Raw genomic sequence first — 15015 nt, 5'->3', positions numbered from 1 at the left:
AGCATTGCCATCCGTTACCCTATATGGGCATCTCATATAAAACCAATCACCGACTATGTAAGTAAAGGTGAAATCTCAAAAATATCGGACGATCTCTAGGCCACTCATTCGTGGGCGAAAGACCGTCCAAATCTCAGCGTTGATTCTACTCAGTGAAACTCGAGTACCGAGCAGAACCGCTCATTCCGAAGAAAATAATTCACCGGCAAGTATCCCTCAGCGGGCCGTGCCGGAGAACACTTTCCCCGGTAACTCAATTGCTCCCTTAGGGCAAAACCTAAGAGAGCGAACTCATTTACCCAGGATAACAGCAACAGCCGAACCTCAGTTAAACTTCATTGGTTCAGCATTGCCATCCGTTACCCTATATGGGCATCTCATATAAAACCAATCACCGACTATGTAAGTAAAGGTGAAATCTCAAAAATACGGACGATCTCTAGGCCACTCCATAGTGGGCAAAAGACCGTCCTAAACTCAGCGTTGGTTCCACTCAGTGACGGGCTCCCCGACCACTGAGCAGAACCGCTCATATTCCGAGGAAAATAATTCACCGGCAAGTACCCCTCAGCGGGCCGTGCCGGAGAACACTTACCCCGGAGACTCAAAGTGCTCCCTTAGGGCAAAACCTAAGAGAGCGAACTCATTAACCCAGGATAACAGCAACAGCCGAACCTCAGTTAAAAATTCATTGGTTCAGCATTGCCATCCGTTACCCTATATATATATATATATATATATATATATATATATATATATATATATATATATATATATATATGTATATATATATGTATATATATGTATATGGGCATCTCATATAAAATAAAACCAATCATCACGGCATCTCACGGTCGATTGATTCCATCGTCCAAGATTGGCAATTTAAAGTTTTTTCCACTTTCAGGCAATTAAATTTTTAAAATAAAATGGTGTACTAGTGTATTGTTATTATACTCTAAATTTATTAAAGTGTTTAAGATAATGCAAATTATTTTAATATAATATATAGGTTACAAAAATATACTATTATTCAAAAATGTTTTTTGAATGAAATTTACTATAAACGAAGGTAACGCTTGCAGTTGAACACTTTCGTGTGCTTTTCAGTCAACGTGTATTCACATATGCACACGTTGTTCAAGGCGTCAATTTAGTTAAACAGAACATACGATATATGAAGTATTTTTATCTAAAAAAACATTGTTTCGATGGCAAAGAAACAACTCAGAACACTAATCAGTTGAATAATAGAGATCTTCCTATAGAGTCATTGGCTTTCAAAGGGTTCCTTTGTTAAAATCATTTTATATGAATCCTGCCTATAATGCATTAATAATAGTGCTCTGGAAGAGCTAAGGATTAGACATTTGGGAAATCCTGTTATAGAGAACAAACATGGAACATTTTTGAGTCATTTTAGGCATCCAAAAGCAACTTAGCTTTGGTCCCACCAATGAAGTTCATCTCCATAAAGATCATCAAAACCATTCATGCTCATGGAATATGAGAACTCACAGATGATGATTAGTTGGATGGATTAGAATGACACATATTTTTTTAGCTATTTCCTAACATGCTGTTATTGTAGTCCTTTGCATATTTAACCACCTAATTTTATATTCGAATATGATTGAATATCTGTCATTGTGAACTATACTCAATAGCTGTATATGGAAAGGTGTAATAAAAGCAGGGAAATGGCATCGGTACTAATTCAAAATGCTTCTGTGAGCTACAAATCATAATACTACTCCTGAGTTATATTTAAATGAAGGTAATCTATAGAAAAAGTATACATTCGATATTGTTATGAAGGAGTATCGATTATTATAATGGATTCATTAGTGTACTAATATAACTGCAGTAAGATACTGAGTTACTAATACAAAATACATCTGGATGTATATAACAAGTTTCATTTATTACTTCCCGCGTGTGGAGATTGAAAGGATAAATTTGAAATACTTCACTCACAGGAATTTATTTCTTTTATTAATTCCACCGTTATATCTTCAGAATAAAATTGCTTCCATTGATCAAACTCAGTTATTAATATTTGCTGCATTGATAAAGTCATCTGTTTAACGATGACAAAAGTCATTTTAAGTTCCTGTCGTAAAATTCAATTTAGGGAAAGCCATGCCGGTGACAAACGTGCTAGCAATTCGCTTAAGAATTTCAATCCGAGAGAACTAGGAGGTCACTAAGGTCATTGGTCTGAAACATCTCTTTCTAGTTACATCTTTTGTTGGCCAGTTTCAATGAGAACATCTTTTTGCCTGATTGTGAAAGTTGTTACAATATTTTTCCATTAGGATTTTACGTAGTAATCAACCACCGTATTCGCATCTCCATCCGAAGATATTTGAAACATTTTAATAACACAAAGTTTTTAAATTGTTCGCACTATTATAGGTGCATTATGATGTTCTCTCACAAAACTAAAAACTAGTCATTCTTGTTACTAAATGTACTCTTGCGACTGCATCTGACACACACAGATGGATCAGGCAATGTTGAGAATTTCTTCCAGTGATGATGGCCAAAAGAATGCGTTTATATATCGAAAGCTAAAAACTAATCTTCGCTACATATGTCTCTATTATTTCCAAGTGATAGGTTGGCGTATCTACACTCTGTTCTAGGCTATTATATGGTGATGGCTTCCGCTTCACTGTTCAAACAGAAAGGCAGTCGAATGTGCCTTTTTCGTCGTTATTTCACAGAACATAGAGTTACAAGGAATTGTCAGAATAGAAAACTGTCGCCAGGTCTGATAATATTTGTATACCCGACTACGGGATAAGCGGAGAAGGGGAAGAGAAAACAAAATGAATCTGCAGTAGTCTTTCTAGTGCAATCTTGCTTCAAAAATAACAGCTTTGTTATTTCTCGATAGGAAAGCTTCATATTATGGATCTTCGAGGGCAACAACTTTTCATCTGTTATTTAATTAGGGTTTTAATTAAGCGTTAATGGCATCAGTAAAACTTTCGCCCAAATTCTATACCTTTACTTTTAAAAGCCATAAAACTATTTACTAAAACATGAAGTTGTTCGGGAAATCGCCAGAAAAGATGAATTTCTGAAGAAAACAAAGCATCCATAAACTATCACCATTTGGGAATTTTTCGCGTATAAACTGTTTTAGCATTTACCCTGTCTATATGTGTTGCAGACCGGAATAGCTAACCATTGAATAGGAAAACGTGGAAACTGTGGAAATGACTAAGAACAACTACGTGCTTACTAGACTATACTATCTCTCTCAATCTCTTAAAAATCTCACTTGGAGGACGTAAGGGTTTTCATTAGCGCTAGGATCAAGGCAGATACTATGAAGCCAACAGCTACAAGAACATGGCTTCCTACATTGTTCAAGTTTCATTAAAATGCAAGAAAATCAAATTCAGAATACAAGTATGAAGATTAATATTATTCGCAAAATATTATAATGATAGAGAAAGGCTTATCTTCTTATCTTTAATTTCTGTAAGATCTGTAGATGCGTTTTTTTTTTGCTTTAATTATATTTATGGTAACAATAACATTAACAAAAAAAAGACAACAATATAACGTAATTTTGTGTAATATTTTATAAAGAGGTTTTTTCATAATTTTTTAAGAGTTGCCAAATTTAAACCCAACTTTCATTATAATTATAAAAGTATATCAAACATCATAAACATCAGCGTTTAATAGCTTCATATCAGAGTGAGTATCCACAAAATAATAATAATAATATTATAATGCTAATTTTTCAAAATAATAGATTATTTAACGACCAAATATTTTGCAAAATGAAAGTAAGAAACAGCAAAAAAGTGAGCGATATTAAAAATAAAAAAACAGCGAAATGAATTAAAAGTAGAAGAGAAACAAACTGGATGAAAGAATGCAAAAAAGAACAAAAAAGATAGAGGAGAAAGACAGAGGGAAAGAAAGAAAAGATAATCCGTAGACAGACTTTTCTTACTGTGTGGGTTCCTAAGATAGAAGAAGTTGTGTAAACTTATCTGTCTTACTTCGTAGACTGTACTATTCCTGTTGCACTCAATAGCACCTGCTGCAAGAAAATAACACGTGAGCCCTCTTGCGCTCCTTCCAATTTCACACACCCGCGCACACAGACGAGCACCGCTGGAAGACGCGTTTCTTTGTAAATTGCCTTCCTTAACTTTCTTTGCTTTCTTGTTTACATCATATTAATAAACCCACACTGAGATAAGAAACGGAGACCCACGTCTTCGGTGGATCAAGTATGCTTGCAAAGACAGAAAAGAAAAGAAAAGAGAGAGAGAGAGAGAGAGAGAGGATAAAAGTATGAAATATAAATAATAGAAAAAAAGATAGATAGCTTGGTCATTATAATTTTTCTTTAACAATAGCCATTAAATCGAGCTATTTATATGTATATTACTAATGTAGGATTGTCGGTGTTTGTATAGCGATATAGTTTATTCATATAGGAATAGACGAACATAATTTATTCATATGGGATAGAGAGATATAGTTTATTCTCATAAATTGGTTTCCATCTAAAACATTATGAAATATCTCACTGTTATCACAAGCATTATCAACTTCACTATTTAAAATGGTTAGCCTAGATTAGTTTCAAATATTTTTGATATTTTCTCTAACTAAGTAAAAAAAATTAAAAATATCAATAATATTTTACTAAAATGATAAAAAATCTCTTCTGTACAGATTTCAATTAAATGTTTATTTAAAATATAATAATACGTCTTTTATTAAAGGATATGAGAATAAAATACATCGAGTGTTTAAATTTAATTGTAGCGAGCTCCCCGTGTGGTGATCGGGATAAGAATAACGCTGCTGTAGCCCATGCATGTTGTAAGAGGCGACTAAAATGGGAAGCAGAGTTTCAAGAGTTTCGCTCTATCAGGTTTCTTCTGAAATTTTGCTCCCGATGGGGGGGGGGCTTAGATTTCGGGATATTTTCCCTGAGAGAGAATTTTGAGTCTCTGGGTGAGGGTGTTCTTAGGCGTAGCCCTTGAGGGGCTTTTCCATGGAATATGAGCGGTTCTGCTCAGTGGTGGGGGAGTCCGTCACTGAATGGAACCAACGCTGAGTTGGACGGTCTTTCGGCTACTCGTAGGGAGTGGTCCGGGGGGATCGTCTTAATTTTTAGAGAGGGCTTTACTTACATATTAGCCCCACTGTAGCCCATGCATGTCGTACGAGGCGACTAAAATGGACGCAGAGTTTCGCTCCCTTAGGTTTCTTCCGGAATTTTGATTTCGGGGGTTTGTCCTGAGAGAGCATTTTGAGTCTCCGGGGAGGGTGTTTTCCCGCGTGGCCCATGTCGGTGGATGCTTTTCCCTGGAATATGAGCGACTTTGCTCGAGGTAGGGTGAGCCTGTCACTGAGTGGGCCAACGCTGATTTGGACGATTTTTCAGCCATTATGGAGTGGTCTAGGGATCGTTCTATTTTTTAAACAGGGCTTTACTTAAAAATCACCCATGCATATCGTACGAGGTGACTAAAATGGGTACCCGGGGAGGGTAATGGATGGCAATGCTGTAGCCAATGAAGTTCTAACTGACGCTGGGCCATTGCTGTTACCCTCCTGCTATGATCAGAGATCATAGCTCAATAACACCCTATCCTTACATTGTCCTGTACAGATGACGGGGAATATGAAAAGCATTCTTGCTTCGTCAATCTAGCCAAAAAACAACACTTTTTTATTGTAGCGAGAGTTGAAAAACACCTATGGTAACGGATGGCAATGCTGTAGCCAATGAAGTTTTAACTGAGGCTCGGCTATTGCCGTTACTCAGCCATGACTAGAGCTTTTAGCTCAATAACACTCCATCCACACAGATTTTCTTCATTCAGATGACGGGATAAAGAGTCAAGGACTCAGTCCATCTTCCCAAAGAAAAAAGAAATTGCGAAATATTATAATAGAAATAATATTATATTACGATATATATTCTATTTTAAAATAAAGCGCGTGTGTTATTGTTGATGAATGACGATATTAGTTAAAAATAGTTATTTTCAATGTTTTAACAAAATCACTACATAAAATCAAAATTATTACATCTAATTTTCCCGAAGATTTGGATTTCCTGTATAATCATAGAGTAAAATATCAGATGACAGACAAGGAACTGAAACCAGTAGAGTAGATTTCACTATCCAGTTTTCCAACTTTTTTTTTTGCATTGATAGTGGAAACTCAATGAATTGACAGAATCAATAAAAAGACAGATGTAAACACCATCGGGAAAAGAAAGAGAAATAAAGATGCAGGAACAAATGATAGGAAAGTAAAAAAAAAATGAAAAGCTTCTTTTATGGGTATGTCATTCGGTCTTTCTTTTAATCTACGAAAGACAGAAAAACTGAGAGAAAGAAAACATTCCTACATTCTATCTTTCCTTATGTCAGATAAAGAAGAAAAAAAACGGATGCGATAAATGTGCACTTACAGAATGAGATAAATGAAACGTGTGCGAAAAGAAAACTAAAGCGGCGAATATCTTAATAAAACATTTCATCTTCAGCTAATTGAAAATATTGCATTAGTCGCTTTCCTAATGTGATCTTCAATGCAGAACAATCTCCTAGCTTAGACTTAAGCGTAGGAATTTCTAGTAAATCAATACTAACTGTTAAAAGAGTGTGCAATTCGTTTAGGAATCTTCCAGTTGCAAAACCGGACTACAATAGGGTTTTGTGAGACACACAATGCTTCTCAGTATCCTGATGCCTTAAGAGCCGCGGGCGTGGATGCAGTAAATCACCCGGGATGAAAGAAACCGCAGCAGCAGCAAATGATATGGTTTATGCGTTCGTAATTGCGTCTTTACTTGGGTGCCAATGGGTAGTAATGTTGCATTTTGCGACACCCTTGATAAACCTATTGAAATACTTGAATTGTAGAATATATCGCTTAAGTAGTGAGCTATTCGAGACTATTAAAAAGAAACATTAATTGTTCTTACAAATAATTGACAGATCTACATTGGATAATGCTTTTCTCTTATGCTAACCCCATAGATGGTGGGCGTATTCTGTTCGCTGAGTGTTGAAGTCAATATCATTTTTCTGCTCGCGTGCAGCTAGTTGACCTACTTACAAGTAGTAGGGTGTGTACTTGGACTTCTGAAAACGGCTTGGAGCATTTGACAAATTTACATACATATTTCGTAATGTTGGATATGAAATACATAATAGGATGACGAGTTCTAAATATTCATGTGAAGCTAAACGAAACACATAAAAACATGAAATGTGTCAGGAGATATTCGGAGCGTTGGGAGGTAATGAATACAACACGTCTGGAAACAGACAACATTCCGCTAGAAGTAATGCAGTTGAAAAACGGCTAACCTATAACGTTATGCACACTAGTTTTGCATATTAATATATACCGTATATAAATAGACTATTTAGATAAATAATTTATATACTGTATACAATGTCTAAGTAAAATTAAAGCCCTAAGTTAAAAGGCATAAATAACAAATAGTACTGGAATACCTCAGCAGAATAAACAATCGTTACTGGATAGTACGCTGTAAGGAAAACGTGTACAGTATGAGCAAAAGTACTGTACTACCCCACAAAGTACAATACAACCTGTACGCAAGTGTAATAAGTACAAATATATAATATATTGTCGTATAGGTTTTATGAGTTATTAAAATATATATGATAAGCAATAAATATATAATGGTATTGATCATTATAATAATTGTAATAAATGTACTTTGTAATTAATTTTTATTCTTATTAATATTCCTTTTACGCTACTTTTCATGTACAAGTGATAACTCTATTTCCAAAAATTCCCACATGTCAGTTAGGTGAACATTTTGTTTCGTTATCAAAACTTACTTCACCTAAAAGTTGACATTAATGTCACGAAAAAAAGGTGAATTTAAAGGTGGTTGATATAATATTAGAAAGTTTAATCCATTATACAAATATTTGAAGGCTTTATTAGTCTGTCTCCGATGACAAATGCAAAGAGTACTGCGAGCCAAAAACGAACTTCTCGGCATTGTCGTGGTGCTATACAGTGAAGTCCAAATGCAATTAGGGCGTGTCTTTAGTAACTCGTTAGAAAGCTATCGTTCTGAATACTCCCATTTACAGATTGAATAGGCACCTACAATGGAAAAACTTTAATGATAATCTATTTTCTGAGTTTATTTCTTTTCTCGTTCACTTCAAAATTTGAAAATGCATTTAACACTTTATGTTATGCGTATTTCATCATGTATAGAGATATAGTGATGAGAAACAGATGTTGAAGCAAAGAAAAAAACAACAACAGAATATACTATTGATTTCTTCATTCCAATAACAAAGCCTCTTCGACAAAGAAGAAATGTCGATGTTTCTGCAAGTTCCGCTGACATTAGTGAAATTGTATAGGCAGATACAAGAGGGGGGAAAACGAGACAATGAATAGTGAACGCTAGACAATTCCTTATCATCCGTTTCTGTCTCAATCATGATCCAGCGATAGATTATTGCCAATCTTCAAGATCAGGAGAGAAAAGATTGTAGCTATTCTCGTGTGGTTTGCACCCTTGTGGATTTCAAATTCTCAGACACTGACGTCATGGTTGCCTTAGAGACACGCCTTATTTATGTGTTTTTGGTATTCTACAGATATTAGTTTCGTAGTAGCGTTCCATCTTTCGAATAGATAGATCGCTGTGGTCTCGTAACTCCAGTAGTACTGCAATATAAGAAGAGATTATTATTGCAATAAACTTGAAAAATATATATATAGTAATGTTAAATTACTTCTTACCAACTTCACATTTCTATTAGTATTACAGTTCCATCTAATATTTGATTTGTCCGGGTTTCGTGTTTCTTTTAGAAAATTGATTTCACTAGTAACTTTCTGTATAAATGTAGAAAAGCACTCTTTCGGTTTCAGAGAAAGATCAGACAATGGAGAAAAACGTTGATCTTTCTCCAACTATGAAAAAAAGAAAGTTAGCAGTAGTGCAGTAATTATATTATAATGGATTGTTTTGTATATATTTAAGAACACCTGACTTGATTATGGTTCACGGACATACAGAAGTACCGTGTTTGTTTCAATTTTTTTTAGATTTCTGTATCTTCATTTTTTATTTTTATGAGATCCCCTAAAGGTTGCAAAACCTATACCACAACATTGCCCTGTAGGTGAGCAAGAGGGTAAGAAAAAAGAAGGAATCTTTTGATGTGTTTCTTGAACAGATGTTTATTGTAGTGATTGATAAAGTGAGGAAGATGGTCCAAAGAAGAGAGGCAGATGGAATGAAAGAGAAAGAAAAGAAGACGGTTCGTTAAGTTTGAAGCTTGACAGTAAATAGACGTTGACCAACAGCTGGTCATCTTCTTACAGTCTTCGAAGAAAGTGAGTGGAGAAATGATGACCAGTTTTAAGTAGAATATTGTCGACAAAAATACTTTAGAGAATGCTGTTTATCAGATAAAGTTTCAATCACTAGACATAAAAAAATTGGATTCCTAGCTAATCTTATATTTTAATCGTATGAATATGAATCATATTCATATTTTTGTAGGAAAACAATTGTTTAATTTTCGCGAAATTTTAATGACATTTTGTGATTTTTATAAAATTTTTAGAATCTTTTAAACACTTTTTGTACTCCTTATGAAATTTTTGTGAACATTTCTATTCATTTTTTGTCAGGTCTTATGAAAAAGATGAACGTTTTTGTTATTTCAGGTCGCATGGATCCACACTGACAGACATACTCTGTTGACATTACATGACCGCGTGATTACACGCAACCCACGGTATAGCATCTCGCACAACGGATACCGTACCTGGTGGCTCCACATCAAAGATGTAGAGCAGAGGGATAGCGGACATTACATGTGCCAAATCAACACCTCGCCTATGAGGAGTCAAATCGGATACTTGGTTATAGTTGGTGAGTGAAGAGAAATTATATCAAATGATATTAAGTTTCGTTAAATTTGTCGAAGGTTTTAGTATTTCTATATAATTAAATTGTCTTCGTTTTAATTCTCTTAAATAAAAATAAAATTAACCATTCTGATCTTTGCTGTCACATCAAAAGATGACATGTTTTTCTACCCCGAAACTCGGGCTTTTTAATCTCCAAAAAGAGACAAACTGGCTAGAAGAATTCCCCCAATTAACAGATATAATACACTGGCGTCTTGGTCTTAGCTACTGTTGTAGTACTCATAAACCACGTGACCTTTTATCATCCCATAGTGTGTTTGCATTCTCCGTATAGTATTTGTTATTTCGTCAAATTTGTTATTTTATGAGTATGATCTGTCCACTCGACATGTTTTGGTTTTATTATCTAGAATTTACTAATTAATTTTTTTTTCTGACCCATGTTTTGTCCACTTTTGGAAGAATCGGAATACTGTGTTCCTTTGGAGTCGCTTGTCAATGGGATTCATACTTCCACCTATAGAAGCTATGACTAAACTATATCGGAATTTAAATTTGTTGAACCGAATCTATGCTCTTTCCTACACACATGTAAGAATATTATTTTCATAGATTCATATTCGTATAACAAAACATTCTTTCACGTTTATTTTACAATAATGTCGTAAACGTTTACCAGCATTATGCACACATGCTATCAGTTCATGGAATTTTGCTCATCCATGTGGAGGCTTTTTTGTTTTCATTAAAAAAAAAAAACACTTTGACAAATTTTCGTTACATTCATTCAAAAGAAATTTCCGTAATTGGAAGTAAAAGTCAATATTTGAATACTATGTATTTACTACGGTGTGCTAACAAACTTAACGGAAATGTTAAATAAACAGAATACTTTCCCTGTGGTTATTTTAAGAACTCCAAGAAGTTTTCAATGAGAGAAAACGTCGTCATTCCAGCATCGTTTACACCAAGAATTAGCGGCATGCCATAATATTTTCTGTTTTTGCTTCTTTTGAGTACAATCCCTCACATTAAACACACATGGCCGAACATAATGTTACCATTGTACATCTTTGTTCTCCTTTTCCACTAGACCTGACACAAAAATAGCTGCATGGCGGGAACAGACAGTAGTAATTTCCGACAAATGCAGCTGACAGCTGGGCTTTTAGCCTTGTCACATTCAAATGACAGCTGGGATTGACGGCACTTTTTCTTTCGTTCTGCTACGCAAGAAACATCTCTGTTAGGTGAAGTTCCATGAGGACATGTTGGCTTTAATGATAATCCTAATGTCAAGAGCCCTCCCACAGCTAGTATCATCCCTCCCCCCATCACAGGTTGTCGCCCCCACACTGACGCATTAACTAGAGATATATCACATGGTATATCATCTTTCCTAATACGTGGCTGAGTCACACGCAGATAATTAGCTGACCGTCGCCACATACTTCATATGTCCACATATTCCGTAGATGAACTGCTGTCTAAGTGATGGAGAAGTTCATATAATGAGTCATAGGGGAAGGAAGAGGGAGATGAAGATGAAATCTATTAATTAGAACAATATAGACCTGTGCTTCAAACGCATCATAACTGCGACTATCATATTTTACTTCAACTATCAAATTATTGCTTTTTCCGGTCTATCTTAGTAATGAGCAAGTTCATTTCGAACCATTTAATAATTGTCCAGCTTAGACAAGCATCAAGAAAAAATGTGAGGCAATACACAAATATAGGACAAAAGAGAGAAAGGTATGGTGTTTTTACGTATACAGATGAGATAGTTTGAAGTGTGTTCGTGTATAATGTATTTATATATACATGGTTGAGCATCAGTCATCGACTTACCATTTATATATTAACACGTTTCACCGAATGTTACCTCGCTTCTGCAACCTACGGATCAGGATGTTACTCTCGCCTTCAAGACATATTATTCAAGAAATATATTTGCTTAGGCTATTGATACTTTTGACGATGAGACAATCCTTTGGGACTTGTGGAAAGAATATAATATCTTACAGATGCGGCATGAAGTGCGGGGACAACAGAGCTGTCCCCATGTCTAGCGTTCGGAAGAAATTGCTAAATATATATGTTCATACATTCACAGGATTCAACAGAGACAAATCATTACAAACGATTGGTGACGCTATGCTGCTTGCCAAAGTTTGAGTTGGAGGTTGATAATGATGTCATTTGCTGAAAGCCGAGCTCTCAAACGAATACCATACAGAGCAGACAAAACTTGCAAAAGAAGAAGAGGAAGTGAATCTCCAAAAAAATTTGCCGATGTATAAACTCAAAACTTTTTTTGAATATTTTTGACAATTGACAATTGACATTTATGTCTTTAGGGGTGAAGCAAGATGCTTTTCATATTCCCCGCTATCTGTTGTGGTTGCAGTGAAGGTAAAATTTATGAGCAGAATGCTCGCCCTGATTGGGCATGGAGATTATGCATCACTAAAGGAGGCCAATATAGCTTTTGGTCTTCTGTATTTGAATATGTCCGTTGGATCGTATGCTGTAGCTCGTTGAACCAAATCGTTGGGATGTGTGGACGTCTTTAGGAAAAACTTGGTGGCTAAGGATCGTAGAAAAGAGAAGATATAGGGAATATTTGTGTCTCTGTGGAGTTGAGTGTTTCTAACATACCACGGGGCATTCAAAATCATTCTCAAGCACTTGTTCTGCACTCGCTGTATTTTGATGATGTTAGCATTAGAGGTGTGGCTCCAGGCCGGAGAGGCATAGGTGATTATAGGACGAATCGTCAACTGGTATAGCTGCAATTTGATTCTGTTGCTGAGCTTGCTATTTCTATTAATTAGCGGATAGATCTGTGCTATGGCTTTAGATGCCTTTGTGCATGCAGACTTGGTGTGTTGATTGAAAGATAGCTTTTTGTCGAGAATTACACCCAGGTAATTTGTTTCTGACTGCCAGGGAATTTTAATATTGAATAGTAACAAATCTCCTACAGGAGACATTGGCCTTTTTGAGAAAAGAACGGCTGAGCTTTTCTGGGGGTTGACTTCCAATCTCCATTTAGAGAACCAACCCTCCAGCTTTAGAATGTTTTCTTGAAGCTTTCTGGTAATGAAAAGGGGTCTGAGAGATCTGGTTAGTATTGCCGTGTCGTCTGCATATAGGGCCAAAATGGAAGTCATCGGATTGTGTGGGATGTCTGACATGTATACAGAGAACAGCAATGGAGCCAGTAGAGATCCCTGCGGCACTCCAGCAAAGATGTGGCGCTGGGAGGATGTAGAACCGTTGATTTTTACTTGCATTGATCTATTTTGAAGATATGAGTGGATTAAATGAACCATTTTAGGTGAGATGCCGGCTGAGATAAGCTTGTGCAGGAGTCCAAAATGCCAGATTTTGTCAAATGCTTTGGATAAGTCTAGGAAAACAGCGCCTGTGCACTGGCGCCAGTTGTAGCTGGTTGTGATGTATTCAACAATTCTGTGGATTTGATGGGTAGTACTATGGTGTTGCCTAAAACCAAACTGTTCTTTTGGAAGGATGTTTAGGTCATTTATTGAGGTTTGAAGTCGTGAGAGGATGACCTTCTCTGCAACCTTACCCAGATTTGAGATGAGACTGATTGGACGATAATTTTGGGGTAGGTGTGAGTCTTTGCCTGGCTTATGTATGGGAATTACGTCAGCCAGTTTCCAGGTGGAAGGAAAATAGTGAAATCTTAAAATTGCATTTATTATACTGGTCAGGTACACTACTGCCCTCCGGGGCAGAAGTTTAATCACACGATTAGTAATGCCGTCTGGTCCAGGAGCTTTTTTGTTCTTTAAATTTTTAATAATGTCATATATCTCAGCAGGTGATGTTGATGCAATATGGTCAGTGCTGGTGATAGGAAGTTTGAGTGAGTGTCTGACCTTGCTGTGAATCTTATGTATGTGGTCAAAGTCAAGGTTTCCATACGAAGGCCTGCATTGCTCTTCCAAGCTGTGCGCTATAACCTCTGCTTTGTCCACATCTGTGTGAGCAAGGCCCTGATCAGTTAATATTGGGGGAAGGGATCTGCCTTTGTTTTTGGTATTTTTCAGTAGTCCCCAGATGGAGTGATCACTAGGTGAAATGGAGGATAACTTTTCATCCCATACATAGTCTCTGTGAGCTTTCAGTGCATCTCCTACTGCCCCATTTAGTCTGTTTAGATTTCTTTTGTCTTGTGGTGCACACGTGTTACGGAATCTCTTTCGAGCTCTGTTTTTATCTCTGATTAAGTTCATGATGTCTTCAGGCAAACGATCTGGCTTGCGGGCAGATTTGTAGGAGGAAGCTACCTTTATAGCAGAATTAATTTGTTGTGTGAGGTTTGTAACTGCAGTTTCTACTTCTTCTTTTGTGCGTATGTGAGGAACAGGTCCAATATAATCCTTGAGTGCTGCTGACAGTCTTTCCCATACAATGTAGGAGTGAGAAGGAGGACACAGGAATTCCTGATTTCCCAGCTGCAGCAGTATTGGATTGTGATCGGATGATAGTTCATCCATAGATATGATACTGTACTGAAGTTTAATATAATATCCTGCAGGATAGCTATATCCAGGATATCAGCAGTGCCGAACGTACTGAGATGAGTTGGTTCGGTGGGGCCTGCCACAACAGCGTTGCTTGATCCTAAGTAATTGAAAAGACTCACGCCTTTATATATTTTATAATAACTATATAAAATATTATAAAAGGTGTATAAATTTATTTAAGATAAAAGTCTAAAATGTATAAAATCGTTATGAAATTTTCAATTTATTTTAAGTTATTTGAAATTTATTTATCGACTGCGTAGTTTGTTTTGATTTTATTGAAATTTGAATATTCCTAAGAACTGAAACTATTTAATTGAAATCATTAACAGCAGAAGATAGTAATAAATCCTGCATGTCTGCCTGTTCTTTTTACTGGAGTTTTGAAACTGGTTTTGTACTCTGCACTTTATCGTACTGAATGATACCATTCAGTGTACTGCTTTGATTTCTATATTAAAAAAATTAATACTACATTATTCCAATACCAATATTA

The 15015-nt window shown here is 36.0% G+C and overlaps 1 protein-coding gene across 1 annotated transcript in view; it reads left to right on the top strand.

The window, feature by feature from the left end:
- LOC150107687 (protein CEPU-1-like) overlaps positions 1-15015 on the top strand; it is a 172334-nt gene that overhangs the window by 116046 nt on the left and 41273 nt on the right. The window contains exon 3 of the mRNA XM_090391466.1: positions 9748-9955. Coding sequence (XP_090247592.1) covers positions 9748-9955 — 208 coding nt within the window. The remainder of the gene's footprint in view (positions 1-9747; positions 9956-15015) is intronic.

This window comes from Typopeltis vanoorti, chromosome 4, assembly GCF_054136105.1.
Source record: "Typopeltis vanoorti isolate ZY-2024b chromosome 4, IOZ_Tvanoo_1.0, whole genome shotgun sequence".
Taxonomy (NCBI): Eukaryota; Metazoa; Arthropoda; class Arachnida; order Uropygi; family Thelyphonidae; genus Typopeltis; species Typopeltis vanoorti.
The sequence above is the reverse complement of the archived record's forward strand: the minus strand, read 5'-3'. Positions and strand labels throughout refer to the sequence as shown.